This window comes from Primulina tabacum, chromosome 1 (genome assembly GCF_025594145.1).
Source record: "Primulina tabacum isolate GXHZ01 chromosome 1, ASM2559414v2, whole genome shotgun sequence".
Classification (NCBI taxonomy): domain Eukaryota; kingdom Viridiplantae; phylum Streptophyta; class Magnoliopsida; order Lamiales; family Gesneriaceae; genus Primulina; species Primulina tabacum.
In genome coordinates this window covers 48,478,212-48,503,944 of record NC_134550.1, presented here as the reverse complement: position 1 = coordinate 48,503,944, position 25,733 = coordinate 48,478,212, and the positions used below count along the sequence as shown (strand labels likewise).

Sequence of the window (25,733 nt, the reverse complement as noted above, 5' to 3'; positions counted from 1 at the left end):
TAAAATGCCTCATTCATACAATAAACTGATAAATCAAGTTTAATGTTCAAAATAGCAGCGGAAAAAATTATTGTTCGCAAAATAACAAGTTAAAGTAATCCAACAACTGATAAAAATGTTTGAGCATAAAAACGGTAAATGGTGTAAATGAGGTCCTCGGGTTCCACTACTGCCAACCCAAGCTAGCTCACTGGTCCCCGCTGTAGCGTACCGTACTTTTACCGTTCAAAATTTGCGGAAAAATTTAAAATTTTCTTAAACATAACATAACCTTAAAAGTTTGCCATAAAATATCTCAACCAAGTCCCCCATAAGACATGGTTGCTCAAAAGAACTTCAATAAAATTTACTCACAAAAGGTTTGCTCAAAGTGTTTCCCTCAAAACATGAAATCATAGTAAATTAACATTTGCATAAAAACATAAACATTGCGGTCCTCGGGTTAGCTTCCCGCTCAGTCCAAGCCTGCCCCTTGGTCGCCACCTCCTGTCTCCTCATCAACATACTCACCTGCATCGATCAAGTCTAGTGAGTCTAAAGACACAACACGTATAAACTGGGAAATAGCGAGTACTACATAATAAAACCGCATGCAACTTTTAAAATAGAACATACATACTTGAACTCGAATTTAACATGCTTGAAACTTGAACATCGTGAGCTTAACTTAGACGCGCCATCAACATGAGCTTTTCTTAAACATTCTCTTAACATAAACTTGAGCGTATAAAGCATAATTTTTCGTAGAGGCATGTTTCAAAATAAGTGACCCATAACATAATAAGGCCTGATCAGACACACCACAGTACTGGGCTGACAGGGACGTATCCACTGCCGCATACATAAGATCCTCGTTCATAAGTTTAACGGGTGGATTGGTCCCTGTTCATAAATTTAACGCTTTCCAATCCCGATCTGAACCCGTTCATAAGTTTAACGGGGCGGAGAGGTCCTCGGCCACGTTCACCGACTTCCAAACCCATTCATACATTTGGTCACAAAGCAATTAGCATACCTCAAAACTTAAAAATGTTTTCTTTTGCACGTCATCATACTTACTTGGCGTTGAGGGATTCGTTGGATCTCGTTTGGGGCTGTTGCTGCAACATGCTAACATGAGCTCAAAAGTTTAACTTGCGTGACTTAGACGTAATCATCATGCCTATACCTAAGCTCAATCGCTTACTTAGGGCATGCTAAAATTCCCATGACTCGACCATGTCAATAAGTGCACTAAACCAAGACATCAACCTCAAAGCATACATCAATATTTTTCCCAAAATAAGCAGTACACGGACCCCATGCCTGGGTCCGTGTACGGGTCCGGGTAGGTTCGGTAAAATGTGTGCGAAGGAAAAAGGGAAGGAACGGACCACGTGCCTGCCTCCGTGTAGGGGTCCGTGTCGACTCGCTAAAGCCATACTCTGAAAAAAAGGGGGACACGACCCCGTATCAAGGTCCGTCAAAGGGTCCGTGTACCTACGCAAGTTCGACACCAAAAAGAAAATAAAGGCACGGACCCCGTGTCAGGGTCCGTGTGCAGGTCCGTGTGTCCTCGATTTTTCTGCACCTGCGAGAAAACTTATGCAATGTCTATTCACCCAATTTGACACTTAAAGGATGTGATTCAACACCTTAAGACTCTTCTTAGGACACCATAACATTGCACCAAAACTCGTACAAACGCCTCAAAACACGACGACCACTTTACTACCCAATGCAACACAAAATATGGCAATTGACATCAAATCGATTTCCTACGACTTCCCACTAGTTCAAGTGCCTAACGACATGAAACGTAACCTCAAAAATACTCCAAACATCATTACCAATATATCTATATGCAGCAACAATCACCCGTCGATCTCCAACGAAGCCTGCAACACAAAAACTTCAAGAACACATCAATATCATAAAATTTCTGAAAACGCAGTTTCAGCAGTCCCACGAAAAACGCCATAACTCACTCAATTTTTGTCCAAAAATTTCGAATCATATATCTAATCGAAGGCATCGAAAAGTTCTACATTTTTTGTGTTGAAAGTTTTCTCAAAATCCCGATCGAAAAATCGCAATATTTGAAAAGACAGTAAAAACGAATTTTTGAGATTCAAAACTACTTCAAAATACGTCCAATACAATTTCTGCTCAAACTATTACGAATCATTCACATGTTTTCACACAAAACGCATCAAAATTCATACTATGACAAGATCGATGCAGCAAGAACAGAATATACGTGCCTTTTTATGTCAAACGTTACCGAAACAACGTCACCGAAGCGGAGATAGAAGCGAGATTGATCCGGGGCGATTGTGGCGCTAAAATTCTTGAAGAAAACTCAACAAAACTTGCTGGAAATTGTTAGAGAAGGAGGCGGCTGCTATGGGGAGAAGAACCCTAAAATTTCTTCTCTCCAAAAATATAAAACTTGAATGGATTGTTTGTGTGTGTGTTGTGCGATTATAGGTGTGTGTAGAAGTGTGTAAAATGTGTAGTGTGTGTGTGTGGCGTGAGTTAGTGGGGGATTTAGGGAAATAAATTGGTTAAAAAAATAAATTAACCACCATTAAAAGTTAATCAAACACTAACTCAAAATTTCTTGGAATCAAAATACACACTAATTTTTAAATAGCTCCTTAATTAAAATAACACCCACACAATGCAAATTTTAAAAGTTTTACTCTCAAAATTACTAAATAAGTGATTTAAGCTTAAAAATTCTAAAACTCAATAAATTATTTAAAAAGCCCCAAACTTAGCTTAAAAATAAAATACCACATTTTAAATTGCCAAAATCGTCGCCGGTCCTTTCCTCAATCCCGCCTCGAATGATCGCCTGAAACATGAAACTCGAAAGACATTTTAACGTGCATCACAATAAACATGACTAATTTTAAATAGTACATTTAAATAAATTATGCATGGCTAAGAAAATCATTTTAAATTAAATAACTGATTTAACAAATAAATAATGCATGGGTTTTACGTGTACGAATTTGGGCTCTACAGTTCCTCCCCCACTTATAAAAATTTCGTCCTCGAAATTAAGTCTTACCGAACAACTCCGGGTAGCGACTCCTCATATCCGATTCTGTCTCCCAAGTGGCCTCCTCCACTGATTGGTTCAGCCACTGGATTTTGACTAGCTTAGTCACTTTGTTCCGGAGTCTGCGCTCCTGCCTGTCTAGAATTTGAATCGGTCGCTCTTCATATGACAGGTCTGGAGCAAGCATCAGGGGATTTGGTGATACCCCTGATATGCATCCAGAAAGCTTAATAACTCGCATCCAGAAGTGGAATCTACCAGCTGGTCAATCCGGGGGAGTGGATAACAATCTTTTGGGCATTCAAGTCCCTGAAATCAACACACATTCTCCATTTCCCGGTGGATTTTGGGACGAGAACCACATTTGATAGCCAGGTAGGGAATTGGACTTCCCTCATATGCCCGGCCCTTAGCAACTCTCCCACTTGCTCTTCAATTACTTTATCTTTTTCGGTGCCAAAATGACTCCTCTTTTGCTTCACGGGCCGGGATCCCGGGAGGATATTCAATTTATGTTTGGCCACTTTGGGCGAGATCCCGGCCAACTCCTGTTGAGACCAGGCAAAAACACTAATGTTAGTTTTTAAACATTGTAAGAGATTTACCCGGGTGGACGGGCTGATGTCTCGGGCCACCCGGACGTGCTTTCCTGGCTCAATTTCCACCACTTCTTGTTCTTCCTCAGCAACAAAGTGCACTTCTCTCTCCTTGGCCCCCTCTTGACACTCTTTCTCCTTCCCTTCCCTCCTTGCCTTCTTTTGATCTACCCGGACTGTCTCCCCATAACACCTCCGAGAAGAGGGCTGATCTATCTTAACTTCCCCAACCTGTCCTCGCACTGGGAATTTGATTTTCTGGTGATAAGTGGAGGCCACGGCTCTCATCTCATTCATGGCCGGCCTTCCCAATATGATATTGTACGAGGATGGGGCATCCACCACTGTAAAAACGGTCATCACAGTCTTCGTCAGGTCTCCAGTGCCCAGGGTCAGGGGTAGAGTGATTTCCCCCTCAGGGTACACAGCATGTCCAGCAAAAACAAACAAGGCAGTCTCAACCGCCTCTAACTGATACTCGTGTTAATCCATTTGAACCAAGGCTTCCTTAAATATGACATTGACAGAGCTGCTATTGTCAACAAATACCCTCAACACATCGTAGTTAGCCACTCGGGCCTGAATGACAAGAGCGTCATTGTGGGGTAGACTAACTCCTCTGAGGTCCTCTGGTCCAAAGCTTATGATTGGCTCGTCTCTCCTCCTCCCATCGACCTCTAAGCATTCCCTCCTGCTTCTGGCTTTCCGAGCCTGGTTGGAATCGCCATCGGTAGACCCCCCCAAAATCATTTTGATTACTCCTCGGCTTGGGGAAGGGTCCTTCCTCTCTACTGGTCTACCCCTTTCTTCCCGAGAACTTGCTTCTCCCTTCTGCTTCCGCTCGGGATATTCGTTGACTTTGGAGGGACATTTGGTCCGGGACGTCGAGACAACCAAGGTGGCTGTCTAGACTTATCTCGAGGGGGATGGGATGCTGGCACAGGACGCTTACTGGATTCCTTCCTCAGGGTCCGGCATTCATTAGTGTTGTGAGAACATTCTTTATGGAGGGTGCAGTACCCTCTCTTCTCTGGCCTTGATGCCCTCGCCACAGGACTTGGAAGCGGGGCTACATCCGAGCTGCATTCTTGAATCTCTTGGTCCCGGGCAATTCTTAAAGGTACATGAGAGAAATGTCCCGGGCCATTTTTCTTGGGAGTTCTTTCTTCTGATTTGACAGCCCGGTCTCCTCTTGATCTCTTCAAGGCCTCTCTTTTCTGATTTTGCGCTTCTTCCATATTAATGTATTTTTCTGCTCGGGATAAGAGATCTTCAAAGTTTCCGAGCAGTTTCTTAGTCAAGGATTGGAAAAAATCCCCTTCCCACAGCCCTTGCATGAACGCCGTAGTTTTCGTCTCGGGTGCACAGGCCGGCACATCCAGGGCCACTCGGTTGAATCTTTTGAGATACGCCCTTAGGGTTTCATCTTGCCTCTGCTTTACCTCAAATAAACTGAAACCAGTCTTCTTGTACTTCTTGCTGCTGCTAAATTGATGCAAGAATACCTTTTGGAAGTCTTCAAAGCAATTGATGCTTTGTGGTGCCAACCCTTCAAACCATCTTTGTGCGGAGTCGACTAGGGTGGTGAGGAACACTTTACATTTAATTTGGTCTCCATAACAATGCAACATGGCCATGTTTTCGAAACGAGCGAGGTGCTCCTTGGGATCAGAACTCCCATCATAGTCCTTGATTTTAGCTGACTTGAAATGCCTGGGTATGGTTCCCGGACAATGATATCAGAAAATGGGCAACTCTTTACAACTGGAGCATTGCCCTTAGAACCAACCTGCCCTTCTAATACTTTTACTTTCTTCCTCAACTCCTCCAATTCTTCCGCAACAGTGGGGGACTTAGAACCCGCGCTTGATTCTCTCTCCTCTTCCCTTCTCTCTTCCTCTTGCGGCTGCTCATGTTGCTGCTCGGGATGACTGGAATGGTGAGTGGTGGCCTTCTTTGCCGTGGCCATCTTAACAGCATCAGTTATAATCTTGTTTAACTCCTCGGGAGTTAAATGAATGGTGGGCTGAGGACCATTAGGGGGAGGGCCACCTGCACCAGAAAGACGAGTATTGTTCTCCTCCTAGACTCGAGAAGTGTCTTGGTTTGCTCTTCTAGTAGGAGCCATATCAACGCCTTAGAACACAGTCTTCCCACAGAAGGCGCCAATGATGCAACCCGTGCGAAACTAACGAGTCGGGTCCGGTACTCTGTCGGGTTTGCTATCAAAATGTTAGAAATATGAGTTGGACGCTTGAATTGAATCTCGTGACTCCTCGATCTGATTGGAGAGATCTGTGAACAGGAAAGTAAACACGTGAATGGGCGCCAGAGGGGTGTCCGACGTGACCACTCCGATGCTTAAGTCAGCAGGGTACTCAAGCAATAAAACCAATGTAGCCAAGGGATGGCTGTGTGATTGGTGTGGAGAGTAAATGAGAGTATTAAATATGTGAGTTAATATCTGAATAGAGAGTAAATGCAAATAAAGATTCTGGTATTTATAGTAGAGGATGCAATGATGACCTCGTTTTTTGTGTTTGAGCATTAATGATAGTAGGGTGGCTGATTATACCCTATTATTCCGACATGTCAAATCTTACACTAGTCACGTCCAGCCCACTTGATTTTATCAACAATTAATGTCATTGTCAGAGATAGGTCGGCTGTGCATGCTCTATCAAGTTGGCGCCATTAAATGCTTCACTCATATCGAGGTGGCCGAGCAGAATGCCTCTCAGGTAATTACAGAAGAGCTCGGGTATTCCACGTCTCGGGGAAATCATGTACCGGGTGGTCCAATGACTCAGGGCATTAATCCATTTTGTCATGCTACCGGCCCGAGAGTATCCCATCCTGGCCCGGACACCAACCATGAATATGCTCCATGGCCCGGGAAATCCCAGGACCTATCCATGACCCGGGACATCCCGGGGACATCAGTCACATAAGTCTATTATTTTAAAAAATTTCTTAAATCTCTGCAATGAATACACATGATTGTCAGTCTCATGGGATAATATCTTTTGAGGTTTATTTATGGGAAACTCCAATTAAATACCTACATTCTATTTTCTTTTATGTAATTTTTTTTAGTAAAAGCTCCATACTTGTAACTTTCTTTAGTTTTAACTCTCCATTTTGGTAAAATGTCTCAAATATCTCAATTTTACTCTACATTTCTCTCTCTTATGCACGGAAGGGAAAAGCCTCCATCTCATGTTCTCTTTCCAAGAAACAGGCTTGCATCATAGACCGGATTATTTTTGTTTCATTGATTTTGTTGTATTTAGAAATTAACCAGTTTTTTTGGGTACCGTTTTAAGATTTTCTAGTATTATATGTATGTAATTGTGTACTATAACAATTTAAAATAGGTGTAATAAATGTTTTAATTTTGCTGTGTATGGATATTTTATGGTATTAATTAGATTTCAAATGCTGATGATGTGCTTTCTTTTTTATTAGATTTATGGTATTTTTGATTGATCATTTTGCAAGGACAACTTTTGTAACATCTCGAAAATTTGAAGGTCCACGTGAACCACATGCATGAAAGTTATCAAATTTCTTATGTATTTTAATTAAGTTGTTTTAATTGTATAAATTGATTATGGTAGGCATTTTTACACTTTTAAAATATAGTTTCTACTAGAATACATAAAAACTGTGTTTTAAAAGTTATCGAGACGCGATCGAGTAACGGAGATAAGGGACCATAAAGGAAAAATATTTTTATTAAATGATTATTTTTAATTATTTAATATGTGGTATATTTTAATGTATATTTTCGAAAATGACAACTTTTAAGGTGTTTTTACGTGCTGAGTCATATTTTAATCCGACAATCAATTTTTGACGAAAATAGTGACTTTTTGGAGTTTCGGTTATTATTTTCAAAAAGAAACCTAAACAAAATGTTTTAAATATTATCTTATGGGCCTATTATACTAGGTTAATTAGCCTAAGTTTGCACATGTGTTTTTATATCAAATAATCAAGCTTTCATGCTCTTTTATTCCATTCAAAACACTCACCCCTCACCCTAGGAAATTACTAGGACTCTTCCATCAGCATATAAACACCCACACCACACGTTTTCAAGAGGGATTCATGCAAGGTTTGAAAAACATTTAGCAAGATTATTCTCCCGTCTCTCCGCCAACGTTCCTCGCATCGCAAGTTGTTTTTAGTGCGTGAAATACGCAAAGACACGCCTTAATCTTTCTTCACTCATTTTTCACACTATATTATGCGTTTTGATACTTGATTGCATGAAAAACATGATAAAGTTCTTTTATTTTCATTTTTATGGCATAAACGTGATAGAACTAGAGTTTTCATCTTTTAAAACTCTTTCTTATGATGCACAAAAGAGGTTGTAGGATGGTTCAAGGGTGGCTGCATGATGCTTGCTTCGAAGGCTAGGGCGATCGCATGAGGGAAGTCGCGCATGGCTCATAGGGCACGACTGGAAAGGCTGGGTGCATTTGAAGGTGTTCTGTTATGTCGAGTAGGTTGCCTAGGGTTCAGTTACGGTCCTAAGAGTGTCAGCTAGGGTCTGGTTGGGTTGGTTGGTGGCTAGGACCGAAGGGTGCATGGTTAGGGAGGCTAGGGTTTTCAAGTTTGGGCAAGAAAAGTTCAGTAACTGTTCTAGGCTAGATCGAGGGTCTTGATGGGCTTGAATTGGGTTGTATATGATATGGTTAGGTGCTAATAAGCTTTGGTACAAGTTTGATAAGGTTTGGTTATGTTTCGAGTTAATACGAGTCAAAACCGGGATGTACGTCTAAGTTTAAATACGAATTGAGTAATTAATCGAGAAGCTAAAGTTTACGTGTAAGAATTTATTATGGATGTATTTTAAGGTGTCATGTTAAGTTTGGATGGATATGAGGTCTAAGGATAAATTGAAAAAGTTAGGGTTTCAGGGGCAAAACAGTCATTTTACACCTGAAAAATGTTAGATGTCTTGGCAGTGCCCTGAATGCTTTGTTGAATTTTAAAATATTTATTTCAAATGTTTATGGAATATTACGATAAAACGTTAATGCTAAAAGACATGATGCATGCTTGGTTTAAGAGAAAAATGATGTATATATGCATGAATTTTTATAAGTTATGGAAATATGAAAGTTGAAGGATGTGAATTGATTGTGACTAATATGATGATACGATGATACGTAAGGCCAAAGCTCAGTTGACGGGTGAGAGTGTCGCTGATGTCCCTGTCGCTCGGTATTGTGATAATATGTAGATGGTTCCACCGTTCTACAGCTAATACGAAAGTCACAATTGAGGATCTGCATTCAATAAAAAGAGAAACATTTACGTGTATGATGAAGAGGAAAAAAGTATATGATGAAACTAAAAATATTTATGTTTATGCATATTCATGAAAAACTATTTTATTAAAAGTATTTTCACTGTTGCATGTGGATGTATATGTATTACTTGCTATCATGGTTAAGGTTTGCTGAGACATTAGACTCACTAGGTGTGATCGATGCAGGTGAACATGATGTTGATATTTATGGAGGACTTGATGGTTGAACTAGCTGGACTGAAGGTGCACATAACCCGATGACCTTTGCTAGTTTTTCGCATTATGTTTATGATTTAAGATTACGTTAAAGATTTTTATGTCTTATATGCTTTTAAGTGGTTCTGAGAGGATGCTAGAGTTAAGTTTATTTTGGAAATAATGTTAGCTTATGGTTGGTTGAAGTTTACGATTTTACGTTTTGAATTTGCATACTTTTGAGATTTTCAAATAATAGGTTGGTTGGTTATTTTTAAATTGGTGGAAAAGTATTTTAAAAATATATATGTATATGTGTGTGCATATTCGGCCGAAAGCTTAAGAAAGAAAAAAAATTTCTAGTGCATTTTAAAGAAAAACGAGTAGTAGACGTTTCAACTTTATTCTTAGATTTTTATTCTTTTGGGTACCATTTGAACATATCTAATATTAGATATATGTTATAATGCATTGTGATAGTTTGAAACACATGTAATGTATCTTGAAATTTGATTTGTTTAACATAAAAGTACATACAATATTGAGATTGTGTGTTTCAGATTTTAAGTGTTGTGTACAGGTATGGTAACACTTATCCACAACATAGAGCGGAATATATTAATTAAGCACACAAATAAAATTTAATGACTAAAATAAGACAAAATAAATGATGCACACGTATAAAACTTGTGCGTTTCCTCAAAGCAAAATATTCATTAGAAAATTATAAATAGTTTACGAAATCAATACTAGTGAAACTATGAAAAAATATCTTTATTAACAAGTCAAAGAAGTAAATTATATCTCAAATAAATAAAAACAAAACCACGGATGCAACAATTGTATTGCCGAAACCCGAAGCCACAAATAACTCTTCAACCAACACTTTACACGATTGTTGTCTTCGAGTATCTCCAACACCCCATGACAACACAACAAATAGCGTGAATCGATCACGAAAAATCTTCACTAATGTAATTTTTGCTCTTCCTTCGACTCTCAAAACCACGCAACAAAAACCACTAATCGCTCGCACGCAACAACAATGATATCTTATTTATAGGCTTCCTCTGCTCTAGATTTTATTCCTTATATAGAGTCTTACACAAATAAAAAACAAGAATTTCATAAGGAAATAAACTATTTTGAACAATAGTATAATATCTAGAATCTTATCTTAAATATCAATAATATCACAATATTATCGAACAAAAAAATATCAATATTAAAGAAAATTTTATTAGTCTAGAAAGGCAAAACTTCATATTTTTTAATATATGTTAAACTTTATAAGTTTCAGAGTTTGAAAAATTGATCAGTAACCAAACAGAAGACCTGAATTAAACCAGTAACTGAACTTAAAGAATGTAACTGAACTGAAAGAGACTTATTGGACTGAAACAGACCAAGAACTGAAGTAAATAAACATTATTTCTCATATTTATTAATAAGTCTCAACTGATGGATTGATAATCAAATCGGATATCAGAACTGAAGACTATAACTGATAATGTTCTCAGAATATTTATAGCTAAACTGAATTAATCAAAACTGAACTAGAACGTTCAAACTGAAAGGACATCAGTTCTAGAACAACTGAATTAATCAGTTAGCAACATCATCAGTTGCAGTTTGAATCTCAGTAGACAAACTAACAGTCCGTTCCAAAGCAGAACAGATGAATCATAACAGTCTGATACATCGTACCTCTGTCAGAAAAATTTTGTCTACATGAACTAAAATATGACTCAATGGATATCATTAATTAATGCATTCAATGTGACCGATGGTATCAAAGACTATAAATAGCTGAGAGGTTCATTCCTGAAGAAGTTAGTGAAGTGAATTAAAAACAACGCGCAGTAAAGAACAACAAGCTCAATTAATTTTTTTAGTCAGTTGCGATTTACTTTCGAATTTCTATTCAATTTGCAAATTCTCAATCTTTAGCTCACAACTTATTCATATATTTATAGCATTCAGTCTACTCATTCGAGCTATTCAGTTATCAACTGAGAAGTTTTATAAGAACAACCAAGCATTTCAGCTTGGCAGTGTTTAAGTCCAAACTGAAGTGGATTATTACAGATTCATTGTAATTAATAAAAGTTTGTTGTGAATTCCTATCTTTGAGATAGAATGGGTGACGTAGGAGCATTTGAAGTTTCTAAACATCCATAAAAATCCTCGTGTGCATCATTTTTATTCATTCAGTTATCGCGATACCCTAGCCAAAATATTCAATATTCTTTCAGTTTATTTCCGCACTATTATTAGGTAATTGATCGATAAAGACATACAAGATTTTAGGACCAGTTCCTCAAAGAACTGATTGATATTTGAAAAAGACTTCAAAAGACTGAAGTGTTTATTCAACTTCCCCTTTTAAACACTTCACCCTTATTAACCGATCCTAACAAGTGACATCGGAAGCGTTAAATCTTGTCTTGAATACTACCGAATACACGCATCTGATAACCATGTCATAATTCAATAAAATTCCTATGTTTTTCAAAGAAGAATTTGATGACTGGAAGATCAAAATGCAGGATCATCTAGCTGCACAAGATGATGATATATGGTACGTCATAACTGATGGACCAATGAAAATAATGAAGGCGAATATTGTAGTTGCTCTAACTGCTGGAGCACCTCATCGCATTGAGAAGCCACACGATAATCAAAATGTCTGAGGGAGGGTTTTCAGTGATTTATCATATGATCACTCATCTATGTGCTTTGAATTCTCTGTCCCTATCAATTAAATGTGGTACATCATATCACAGATGCTAGTGTCAAACTCGAACGATCTTTATCCATTATTTTAGATGGCTGAAACGACTAGAAACCTATTTAGAATATACATTAACATATAAATTAATTTCATGTTCGCCATCATATGTACGGCCTCATAGTACCATAGTATATTCAAGGTATTTATCTATATAGCTTGCATAGACATATAGATAAAGTGAATATTATAATTTGATAAAACCATAAAATTTTATTAAAATAAATATATTTTTACACAAGTGTCAATAAAATCCGAAGTCACAAATTGACTCGCTTGATATATGCTCTAACAAAACTTCGACAATATCTAGTAGTAGATTTGTTATCTAGTTTATCCGGCCCAACAACAGTCTGCAACTGCTTCAACCTCTATGATATCTTCCCTTTGAAAAATATTTCTTTTGCTTAGATTGTTAAGTCTTATGTTGGATCAATAAATCAACTCAAATTGTGCCATTTGACTTGTTTGATTATGAATTCTATAAGGTCCAAAATGAGATAACGTAATCCAACTGTACGCGAATCTAGGCAAAATAGAAAATACTTAATTTAATTATTTTAATTGCATTAATTAAATGTGGTAGGCATGTTTACGTTTTTAAAATATGGTTTTCTATTAAAATGCATAAAACCAAGGGTTATTCGACACGCGACCGAAGAACGGAGACCGAAGCTGTGAAGGGAAAATATTTTTTATTAAATTATTTTTTTAATTATTCGATATATGGTATATCAAAGGTGTAATTTTCAAAAATGATGTCTTTTGAGATGTTTTTACATGTCAAGTTGTATTTTAAATCGTTAATCGATTTTTGATGAAAACAAGAACTTTTTGGAGGCTCGGTTAATATTTTTAAAAAGTTTCTTAAACGAGATTTTATTCCTACATTATAATGAGCCTATTCTACCAAGGTTATTGGGCCTAGCTTTTTACCCAATTATTTATATCACAATATTGAGTTTCTAAACCCTAAAACACTTCATAACTCACGCACACCACTACTAGAATCCTAGGGTTTTCTCTCCCCACCCCACACAAACACACACCACATATTTTTAGCCAATTCACATTGGTTTTGAAATAAAAACACAGCAAGGATCTCCCCATTCTCTCTAGAAACGTCCCTTCGTGTCTATAATTATTCATTCATGTGTGAATCATGCAAAGGTACGCCTTATTCCTTATTTTTTCATCATTCATACCATCTTATGTGTGAATATGTGTTCTTGCATGAAAAATCTAAAAGCATCATGGTGTTTTCGTTTTTAAGTGTTTATACATGGAAAACTTGATTTTCTTGCATGATTCTTGATGAGCTGAAGGGGCTACCAGGTTTCTTTGGTTAGAGGGTCGAATTACAGTAGGTTTAATGGTCTTTAGAGGTACGATTCAGGGCTGGAATGAGGCAAGGGCAGGGCGGCACGATTTTGGGGTTGAAGGGAAATTATGGAACAGTTTTGGGTTTCTTGAAGGGTGCGGCTGTGTGATGTGGTTGGGGCATGTTCAAGGATCCTAAGAGGGTTTCCATATGGTCCTAGATGGGTTGAGGGGAGGCTGGTGCAAGGACAAGGGCTATAGACGTGAGGCTCAGTCGTGGGATTTTGAAGGGGGCACGGGTTTGAGTGCTGTGCATGCATATCCCTAGGGCTTGGTCCAGAAGTGTAAGGGCCCGTAATTCGTATTCGCATTTTTACGGAATTATCAAAAAAATTTCTAAATAAATAACTTGCTTCATTCATAAAATAAACATATATATAGATTTAACTTTAAAATAACAGCGGAAGTAAATATTGTGTTTCAAAACAACGACTTAAAAATAATCCAGCGTATTAAAATCTGAATTTGAACATAATAAGGTGAATAAACTGAAACATGAGGTCCTCGGGTTCCTACTACTGCTGACCCAAGCTAGCTCACTGGTCTCCGTCCTCAGTCTCGGCCTCATCCGTACCTACAACAATCAAGTCTATTGAGTCTAAAGACTCAACATGCATATATCGTGAATAGCAAGTAAATATATCATAAAATCGTATGCAACGTAAAATATCGAGTCGTAAAGCGTAACATAAAAATCAGTGTCATGGGTAAATATAAATACGTGCATATCTGAAAATCGTATGTAAAAGATTTGCTCGATAGAGCTCTGTCATAAAATACCATATCAAGATTTTTCTGGTAGAGATAATGTTTCAACACAAGTGGCCCGTAACATAACATGAACGTCTGATCAGACTAAACCACAGTATACTGAGCAGTAGAGATCACCACAGCCCTTGGACTGGATGTTCGTACCCATACATAATCATAAACCGGTCGTAAGTCACCAGGTGAAGAGATCCCGTGTGAGGTGGCAACAAGACATATCGCATATATCTCAAAATAAACATTTTATGTTTCATGCACGTAATATAATTATAACCACATTTTTACCGGATGAGTTGGATCGTTCCCAGGCTTGCTGCGACCAAATCCTAACATGAGACACATGCAAATAATCTCAACTTGACAAAAACTTCATATTCGTACCAAAAACGAGACAAACGAGACCAACAACCTAGTTTCCAACCATGGCTTCGTACCAACCTGAACCAACATTGAACCACCGTTTAGCCATGATCAAAATACACCTAACATAATGAAATAATATTCATAAGGACTGTAATACACGAAAAATAGTGAATGAAGGCCAAAATCATGAAACACTCTTTCGAGAGTCACTTTGGCACATTGCACCGTAAATTCTCGTACGACCTCTAAACTTGCCCAAATCACAAACGGCCAAAAACATGACTTTCATAACTCATTGGGGTACTGTACAGTTCAAGGCCATAGGCTAAAAGCCAACCAAGAACTCAAACAAGGCCCCTCAACCAAAGCAAGGCTGCTATCGAAAAAGCAGTGGCAGCAGCTATGCATATATTGTGTAGTTTATGAAACTATTGGCCATTAGGCTTGAACCACCGACCAGAGTCTCTTATCACATCCTAAGGCGTGGCTTGAACCATGGCTAAGGGCACTAGGCCAACTACAATTCAAGCAAATACTTAGGACAACCCAAAGTTCCAACCGAGAGCACCAAATTTTGTGTAGTGTCATGGTTGAATTATTGTGCTGTCTTGTGTCGTTCGAGTGGCCATATGACTGACTATGGCTCAATCTTGACATGATGAGGCATTGTGTGAACCGTAGCTATGGGCTGGAAGCCAACCACAATCCACCCAAACACCCCAAAACCGAAACTCACTCACCCAAACCAGAAATGAAAACCGATGGGCATTTGTTTTGTTGTTGTAAAAATTTTGATGGATCCGTGAACCAAGCCTCAAAAGGTTGTCTTGGTCACGTCCTAGACATGCTAAGGGAGGGTTCTAACCATGGTTATAGGCCTTGGGCCAACCAAGATTCGAACATTCACCTTAGCCAACCAACCAACAAAATCATGACTCAACTTTAAACTATGGGAAATTTTGCTGTAAAGTCTTTAACCTGAGTGCATGAAATTGAATCAATGAACAAACAATATCCTATAACACTCATATTCATGCCTAGATGCAGCCTTGAGTGCCTCGAACCGACCAACTTCCTGTAACCAACAAAACAACTCAACTGTGAGTTACAAAGCAAATGGCCGAGAGGGCTTGTACAGATTTTTACAGATTTTGCTCTCACTTTGGGTTTTGATTCGTGAATCCTGAACATATAATGATTTAAAATATCTATAGGACTTGATTGAAGAGAAAATAAACAATATATACATGCCTGGAAAGTTTGTTTTGGATAAACAAAGAAATACGACGAACACGGCGCGGCGGAGTCGGAGTTTCTTTTCTTTCTTGTTTTTATGCTACTGTCTCATGATTCTTAGCTGCTAGGTAATGAAGGTGAAGGCTACTAGGGGTGATAAATGAGTCTTGCAAGGCACTTAGATGGGGGTTATTAGTGAGGAGTTTGAATGGCAAATCAATTGCTTCTTTCCCTTCTTGTTGAACGAAATGTGTGGGATTGGTAGGCTAGATTAGTGGTTTGAGGGAAATTAGGTGCATAATGGTGCTTGAATTACTAATTATTGGTGATTTAAAGGTGAGGGAATTAATATACCATGAAGGGCCATTGAAGGGTGACTAGAATGGAGAGTTGCCAAACATATATGAATTGATCTATGGGGTGGCCGAAATTTGCTAACAATTTGTAAGGTATAATATTGCTTAATTCTTGTATTTTAAATTTTTAAAGTTTTAAACACCCATTATGTATTTTAGTGAATTAATAAATTAATTTAGGATAAAAATTTCTTGCATGGCATGGCTTGGTCTTAAAATTAATTATTAAAATGTTAAGGTATAATTTATTGAATATATTAGGCCTAGATTAATTTATCCCAATTGGTTACACATTTTAATTTAGGCTTTTAACCCCATATTAGACATAAAAGAACTTATTTAATAACTTAAATCCAATTAATTTAATAAATCTTAAAAACATTCTTTATCATTAAAATAAATTATTCCTTGGCTTAAATTAAATTTAAGAATATTTTCTTATTATTAATCTTAACTCAATTCTCTAAACTCCAGTATGGCCTCGCGTTATTATCCGAAACGATAAAACTAAACTTCTGCGATTAAAATAAATAGTCGCGACTTAACAAAGTTTAAAATGAATTAAACCCTTCATGTGTATATAGAAATCATTTTTAATTTAAATAATAACAATTATGCATGGCTTATACGTAATCTGATATTTCGGGCTGTACAACTCTCTCCCTCTTAAAAGAAATTTCGTCCTCGAAATTAAAACTTCCCGAATAACTCGGGGTATCGACTCTTTAATTATGGCTCAGACTCCCACGTACCTTTTTCCTCCGAATGATTAAGTCATTTGACCTTCACTAGCTTCACCAGTTTGTTCCGAAGCTTTTTCTCATGTCTGTCTAAGATTTGCACTGGTCTTTCATCATAAGATAGGTTCGGAATGAGATGCAATGGTTCAAAGTTCAAGACATGCGAAGGATTCGCCATATACTTCCTCAGCATAGAGACGTGGAATACGTTGTGTACTCCGGCCAGATTCGGCGGAAGAGCAACACGATAAGCTAGCGTCCCAACCCTGTCGAGGATCTCAAATGGTCCGATGAATCTCGGGCCGAGCTTTCCTTTCTTCCCGAATCGTATGACACCTTTCATAGGTGCTATCTTCACGAAAACATGGTCTCCAACGGCAAACTCTAGATCTCTCCTCCTCTGATCCGCATAACTCTTCTGTCGGCTCTGAGCAGTCCTCATCCTATCACGGATCTTGACTACTATATCGACAGTCTGCTGAACAATCTCTGGACCAAATTCTGATCTCTCCTCTACTTCATCCCAATGAATAGGCGATCTACACTTACGACCGTACAGTGCTTCATATGGAGCCATACCTATAGACGACTGAAAACTGTTGTTATAGATGAACTCCACCAATGGCAACTTCGACTCCCAACTCCCTGAGAAATCGATGACACATGCACGGAGAAGATCCTCCAAAATCTGGATAACTCTCTCTGACTGACCATCCGTCTGAGGGTGGAAGGCTGTGCTAAACAAAAACTTCGTACCCATAGCTGAATGCAAAATCTTCCAAAATGAGGAAGTGAATCTAGGATCTCGGTCAGACACTATATAAACGGGAATACCATGAAGTCTGACTATCTCTCGGATATACAACTCTGCATACTGAATCATGGTGAAAGTCGTCTTAATAGGCAAGAAGTGCGCTGATTTGGTAAGACGATCAACAATCACCCAGATAGCATTTGACCCTTTGACTGACTTCGGCAAACCGACAAAGAAGTCCATGGTAATATTCTTCCACTTTCACTCGGGAATAGCAAGAGGCTTGAGCATACCTGCTGGTCTCTGATGTTCCGCTTTCACTAGCTGACACGTCAGACACTCGGATACAAAACGTCTGATATCCTTCTTCATCCCGGGCCACCAATACAACAACTGCAGATCTTTGTACATCTTTGTAATCCCATGATGAATAGAGTACGACGACATATGGGCCTCAGATAAGATATCCGCTCGAATAGAATCGCCGCCAGGAACCCACATTCTGTCTCGATATCTCACAATATCGTCGCTAACTGTATACAAGATACTGCCCTTGGCCTCATCTCTCTGCCTCCACTTCGCCAACTGCTTATCTGCTGGCTCTCCACTGCGAATACGGTCTAGAAGAGAAGACTGAATTGTCAAAATAGATAGACGGGGAACTCTACCTCGAGGATATGTCTCTAGATCAAACATCTGCATCTCAAACTGAAGAGGTCTCGGAATCACCAAATGAGCCATCATTGCGACTTTCCTGCTTAACGCATCCGCAACTACATTAGCTTTGCCAGGGTGGTAGCTAATGTCACAGTCATAGTCCTTCTCTAGCTCCAACCAACGCCTCTGACGCATATTCAACTCTTTCTGCGTAAAGAAGTACTTCAGGCTCTTATGGTCGGTAAAGATCTGGCACTTTTCTCCATACAGATAATGCCTCCAAATCTTCAAGACAAATACTACGGCTGCCAACTCTAGATCGTGGGTAGGGTAATTCTTCTCATGGATCTTCAACTGACGAGAAGCATAAGCTATCACCTTCCCATGCTGCATCAACACTGCGCCTAAACCGAGCTTCGAAGCATCGACATACAAAACAAAATCTCCGGGCCCTGACGGCATGGCCAATACTGGCGCTGAAATAAGAGCTTGCTTCAAAGAATCGAAGCTCTTCTGACACTCATCGCTCCACACGTACTTAGCATTCTTCTTGGTCAACGACGTGAGTGGAACTGCGATAGAAGAGAATCCCTGAATAAACTTCCTATAGTATCCTGCAAGTCCAAGGAAATTACGGATCTCTGAGGCATTTTGCGGCACAACCCAATCTCTAACTGCTGCAACTTTCGCTGGGTCTACCTCAATACCGCTGCTAGAAATGACGTGGCCTAAGAACGCCACCTTCTCTAATCAGAACTCGCACTTACTGAACTTCGCGAATAGCTTGTGCCTTTGCAAGGTCTGCAATACTGCGGTCAGATGTCTGCTGTGATCCTCTTGATTCTTTGAGTAGACGAGAATGTCGTCTATGAATACTATCACGAACTGATCAAGATACGGCTGAAATACGCGATTCATGAGATCCATGAAGATCGCTGGCGCATTTGTCAAACCGAATGGCATCACAAAGAACTCGAAGTGTCCATAACGAGTCCTAAAAGCAGTCTTGAGAATATCGGCGTCTTTCACCCTCAACTGGTGATATCCAGAACGCAGATCAATCTTTGAGAATACTGAAGCTCCCTGCAACTGATCAAATAATTCTTTAATCCTCAGAAGTGGGTATTTGTTCTTCACTGTAACTGTGTTCAAATCCCGGTAATCAATGCAGAGTATCATCAAACCATCCTTCTTCTTCACAAATACGACTGGCGCGCCCCATGGTGAAAAACTCGGACGAATGAATTCCTTGTCAAGAAGTTCCTGAATTTGCTTCTTGAGTTCTGCCATCTCTGTCGGTGCTAATCGGTACGGTGCTTTTGAGATCGGTGCGGTACCTGGCATAAGCTCAATAGAGAACTCCACCTCTCGCACAGGTGGCATACCAGAGACGTTATCAGGAAAAAACGTCTAGAAAGTCTCTGACAATTGGGACATCGGAGGCTGACTGACTGGGTGTTTCGAGAACAGATACAAAATTCGCTGAAAATGCTCGGCACCCTCTACGCATGAGCTTCCTAGCCTGGACACAAGATATTATACAGCGGTAAATGAAAGTACCTGTCTGGTTCGAATAAGAACTGCTCTCTCCCAAGCGGTCGGACTAGAACAGATCTCCGCTGGAAGTCAATCAAAACTCTGTTCCTTAATAGCCAGTCCATACCCAGAATGATATCAAATTCTGGCATCGGCAATACGATAAGATCCGCATAAACAAGATTACCATGAAGTTCAAGGTCTATGTCTCGGACCACATTAGTAGCTGTCAGTTCCTCTCCAGAAGGCAGTACTACCGAATATGCTATATCTAGCCCAATGGTCTTGACCTTGAGGAAATTTACAAAGGTCTCCGAAATGAACGAATGAGTAGCCCTGAAATCTATCAAGGCATTTGTAGCTGAACCAGCTATAAAAATTCTCCCTGAAAGGTTGAAACATCATGCTGAACCCAACAGTTACAAGAACTAAACTTATAGACATGCGAAGGTCAAAGTTCTTCTAACCTAAATTCCCGAAATAACACTGACTAGAACATGCAATTCTATCCCAAATTTTAAGTTCAAATTTTTTTTAACTCAAACTCTCAAAACATTAAATCTCAAATACAAACTTAAAGCTTTAAGATACCTGTCAAGAGCATCGTCTCCGGGTTTGTCTCCGCCGCATGGAGAGAAAAAACTCTGCCTTGGATAGGCAGATTCTTCTGAGGGCAATCCTTCAGTAAGTGGTCAGGACTACCACACTTATAGCACTTCCCCGAACCATACCTACAAACTCCAGTATGGCGGCGTGTGCACTTGGCACAGACTGGATACTCCGGGGCCCTCGGGACTACACGTCCATGTTGCTGCTGTCCTCTGCTCTTGGATGAGCCGTGGAAAGGCTTCTTACTCTGATGTTGCTGCTGAGGAGGGCGGTGCGGCGCCTGAAATGGTCGCTTACCATGGCGATCGCTCTCAATATCATTCTGATCCTGCTCTGCAGCTAGAGCTCTGGAGACAGCGACATCAAAGGTAGTAGGGCCAGCCACCCTAATATCACGGCGCATGATTGGCCGTAGACCATCCAGAAAATTCCTCAACTTGGCTCCAGCATCATTTGCAATCAGTGGTACAAAATGGCAACCCCTCTCAAACTTACGGATAAACTCCGTAACAGTCATGTCTCCCTACCTCAGGGTCATAAACTCCCTGATCAACCTGGAACGCACCTCGTCAGTAAAATATTTAGAGTAGAATACCTCTGTAAAGCGCGTCCAGCTCAGAGTGGCCAAATTCAAGGCTACAGATGCTCCTTCCCACCACAGTCGAGCGTCTCTTCCAAACATATAGGTTGCAGCAACGAACCCTATCTTCGTCTCCAAGTTCCATAAACACGAATATAACCTCAAGGGACTTAATCCAGCCCTCGGCCACCAAAGGATCTGTCGTTCCTGAGAACTCCTTCGGCCTCATCTTCATGAACCGCTCATAGATAGCCTCAGGCCTCGTCTGCCTGGCTACCTCAGCATTGTTCCCCGCAAATTGTGCGAAGAACTGAGTCATCCCAGCTAACATCTGGGTGTTCATGTCCGGTGGAGGAGGGTGGTGGTAAATCTCTCTCCTGCCCAAGTTCCTCACCGTCCTCATGACGATGCTCATCCTCTCTCGTACGATCATGAATGCGTCTAGGAGGCATATTGTTCCATACATATAGCCCATACGTAACCAATATGCATAATTCTATTATTTCTTTAAATTTAAATCCATACTGCATAATTATAATCTTGACATAAAACGTTTGATGATAACATGTTGTTAAAATATTTCATGCTTTAAACGAAATGCGTAAACGTAAAACTTACAGACCGAAGACGTGACTTCATGAGCTTCTCGAGATCAGTAGTAGTACAACCCTTTACAAGAACATAGGCTCTGATACCAACTGTAAGGGCCCGTAATTCATATTCGCATTTTTACGAAATTATCAAAAAATTTTCTAAATAAATAACTTGCTTCATTCATAAAATAAACCTATAAATAGATTTAACTTTAAAATAACAGCGGAAGTAAATATTGTTTTTCAAAATAACAACTTAAAAATAATCCAACGTATTAAAATCTGAATTTGAACATAATAAGGTGAATAAACTGAAACATGAGGTCCCTCGGGTTCCTACTACTGCTGACCCAAGCTAGCTCACTGGTCTCCGCCCTCAGTCTCGGCCTCATCCGTACCTACAACAATCAAGTCTATTGAGTCTAAAGACTCAACATGCATATATCGTGAATATCAAGTAAATATATCATAAAATCGTATGCAACGTAAAATATCGAGTCGTAAAGCGTAACGTAAAAATCGTTTCATGGGTAAATATAAATGCGCACATATCTGAAAATCGTACGTAAAAGATTTGCTCGATAGAGCTCTGTCATAAAATACCATATCGAGATTTTTTTGGTAGAGATAATGTTTCAACGCAAGTGGCCCGTAACATAACATGAACGTCTGATCAGACTAAATCACAGTATACTGGGCGATAGAGATCACCAAAGCCCTTGGACTGGATGTCCAGTACCCATACATAATCGTAAACCGGTCGTAAGTCACCGTGTGAAGAGATCCCACGTGAGGTGGCCACAAGACATATCGCATATATCTCAAAATAAACATTTTATATTTCATGCACGTAATATAATTATAACCTATATTTTTACTGGATGAGTTGGAGAGTTCCCAGGCTTGCTGTGACCTAATCTTAACATGAGACACATGCAAATAATCTCAACTTGACAAAAACTTCATATCCGAACCAAAAACGAGACCAACAACCTAGTTTCCAACCATGGATTCGTACCAACCCGAACCAACATTGAACCACCATTTAGCCATGATCAAAATACACCTAACATAATGAAAGAATATCCATGAGGATTGTAATACACGAAAAATAGTGAATGGAGGCCAAAATCATTAAACACTCTTTCGAGAGTCACTTTGGCACATTGCACCGTAAATTCTCGTACGACCTCTAAACTTGCCCAAATCATAAACGGCCAAAAACATGACTTTCATAACTCATTGGGGTACTGTTCAGTCCAAGGCCATAGGCTAAAAGCCAACCAAGAACTCAAACAAGGCCCCTGCACCGAAGCAAGGCTGCTGTCAAAAAGCAGTGGCAGAAGCTGTGCATATATTGTGTAGTTTATGAAACTAGTTGCCATTAGGCTTGAACCACCGACCAGAGTCTCTTACCACATCCTAAGGCGTGGCTTGAACCATGGCTAAGGTCACTAGGCCAACCACAATCCAAGCAAATACCTAGGACAACCCAAAGTTCCAACTGAGAGCACCAAATTTTGTGTAGTGTGATGGGTTGAATTATTGTGCTGTCTTGTGTCATTCCAGTGGCCATATGACAGACCATGGCTCGATCTTGACATGATGAGGCATTGTGTGAACCATAGCTATGGGCTGGAAGCCAACCAGAATCCACCCAAACACCCCAAAACCGAAACTCACTCACCCAAACCTGAAATGAAAACCGATGGGCATTTGTTTTGTTGTTGTAAAAATTTTGATGGATCCGTGAACCAAGCCTCGAAAGGTTGTCTTGGTCACGTCCTAGACATGCTAAGAGAGGGTTCTAACCATGGTTACAGGCCTTGGGCCAACCAAGATTCGAACATTCACCTTAACCATCCAACCAACAAAATCGTGACTCAACTTGCAACTATGGGAAAGTTTGCTGTCAAGTCTTTAACCTGAGTGCATGGACTTGAATCAATGAACCAACAATATCCTAACACACTCATATTCATGCCTAGATGCAACCTTGAGTGCCTGGAACCGACCAACTTCCTGTAACCAAGAAAACAACTCAACCGTGAGTTACAAAGCAAATGGCCGAGAGGGCTTGTACAGATTTTTACAGAGTTTGCTGTCATTTTGGGTTTTGATTCGTGAATCCAGAACATATAAAGATTTAAAATATCTATAGAACTTGATTGAAGAGAAAATAAACAATATATACATGCCTGGAAAATTTGTTTTGAATAAAACAAAGCAATACGACGAACACGGCGCGGCGGAGTCGGAGTTTCTTTTCTTTCTTGTTTTTCTGCTACTGTCTCACGATTCTTAGCTGCTGTTTTCTCTGATATTTTTGAAGTTAAGGGTGTAGGAGTGCTAGGTAATGAAGGTGAAGGCTACTAGGGGTGATAAATGAGTCTTGCAAGGGATTTAGATGGGAGTTATTAGTGAGGAGTTTGAATGGCAAATCAATTGCTTCTTTCCCTTCTTGTTGAACGAAATGTGTGGGATTGGTAGGCTAAATTAGTTTGAGGGAAATTAGGTGCATAATGGTGCTTGAATTACTAATTATTGGTGATTTAAAGGTGAGGGAATTAATATACCGTGAAGGGCCATTGAAGGGTGACTAGAATGGAGAGTTGCCAAACTTATATGAATTGATCTATGGGGTGGCCGAAATTTGTTATCAATTTGTAAGGTATAATATTGATTAATTCTTGTATTTTAAATTCTTAAAGTTTTAAACACCCATTATGTATTTTAGTGAATCAATAAATTAATTTAGGATAAAAATTTCTTGCATGGCATGGCTTGGTCTTAAAATTAATTATTAAAATGTTAGGTTATAATTTCTTAAATATATTAGGCCTAGATTAATTTATCTCAATTGATTACACATTTTAATTTAGGATTTTAACCCCATATTGGACATAAAAGAACTTATTTAATAACTTAAATCCAATTAATTTAATAAATCTTAAAACATTCTTTATCATTAAAATAAATTATTCCTTGGCTTAAATTAAATTTAGGAATATTTTCTTATTATTAATCTTAACTCAATTCTCCAAACTCCTAGTCCGGCCTCGCGTACTTATCCGAAAAGATAAAACTAAAATTCTCCGAATAAAATAAATTATCGTGACTTCACAAAGTTTAAAATGAATTAAACCCTTCATGTATATATAAAAATCATTTTTAATTTAAATAATAGCAATTATGCATGGCTTATACGTAATTTGATTTTTCGGGTTCTACAAGAAGGGTCCCTAGGGTTCAGTCTTGGTCCTAGGAAGGTTGCATAGGGTTTGGACTTGTTGGTTAAGGACTAGGATCGGAGAACATGGGATGGTTAGGGCTAGAGTTTGGATGGAAAATGGCAGAAATTTACAGCAGGGGTCTAGGCATTTAAAAAGGTTTTAAATGGCTTGAATTTGGATGGCAAAATGTTGACTAGGTGTTAGTAAGCTATGGTTAAAGTTTGGTTAAGATTCGGGTTGATTCGGATTTTAATTGGAACTTCGGTTCAAGTTTAAAACGAAGTACAAATTTAGTCAAGGGGCTTAAGTTTACATCTAATAAACATTCTTGGGTGTGTTTTAAGGTGTTATGGTAAGTTTAGATGGATTCGGGTTGTCGATTTAAGGTCTAGGGGTAAAATGGGAAAGTTAGGATCTCAGGGGAAAAATTGTCATTTTACACCTAAAAAATGTTAGGAGTCCTAGCAGTGTCCTGAATACTCTAATGAATGTTAAAAACTTTATTTTGAAAGAATAGGAATTTTTATGGAAAAATGTTAAATGCTAAAAGACGTATTGCATGCTTATTTTTTTTTAAAAAAATGATATTTATGCTTGTATTTTTATAAAGTGAGGGAAATATTGAAAATATTTTGAATGAAGTGACTTAATTTTGACGATAAGGAAATAGGGATTCGTGAGGGGCTTAAACCCGTTTATGAGACTAAGGCCCGTGGGAACCCAATACCGAATTTCCATAGGCCAAGGCCCTATAACGGAAAAGTGTTTGCTGGTGTCCCCGCCAACTATAGGCCAAGGCACAGAAAGAAAAAGTGGTTACTGTTGCCCCGTCGCTTGGTACCATGGTTACAGCTGTGATTGATCAATCGACTGAAAGATGAAAGAATGATCACCATTAACGAACGGATTTCACCCAAAAGGAAATGTATATGTACATGTATATGTTTATCATGAAAGAAAAGGTTTAAGTT

At 39.1% G+C, this 25,733-nt stretch overlaps 1 protein-coding gene across 1 annotated transcript; it reads right to left on the bottom strand.

The window, feature by feature from the left end:
- Positions 1-3,303: 3,303 nt before the first annotated feature.
- On the bottom strand, positions 3,304-4,395 carry LOC142510950 (uncharacterized). The gene is made up of 3 exons (XM_075619629.1): positions 4,195-4,395; positions 3,655-4,116; positions 3,304-3,597 (listed from the first exon to the last, which is right to left on the bottom strand). The coding sequence occupies exons 1-3, from the start codon at positions 4,393-4,395 to the stop codon at positions 3,304-3,306; spliced, it is 957 nt and encodes a 318-aa protein (XP_075475744.1).
- Between the last annotated feature and the right edge of the window lie 21,338 nt (positions 4,396-25,733).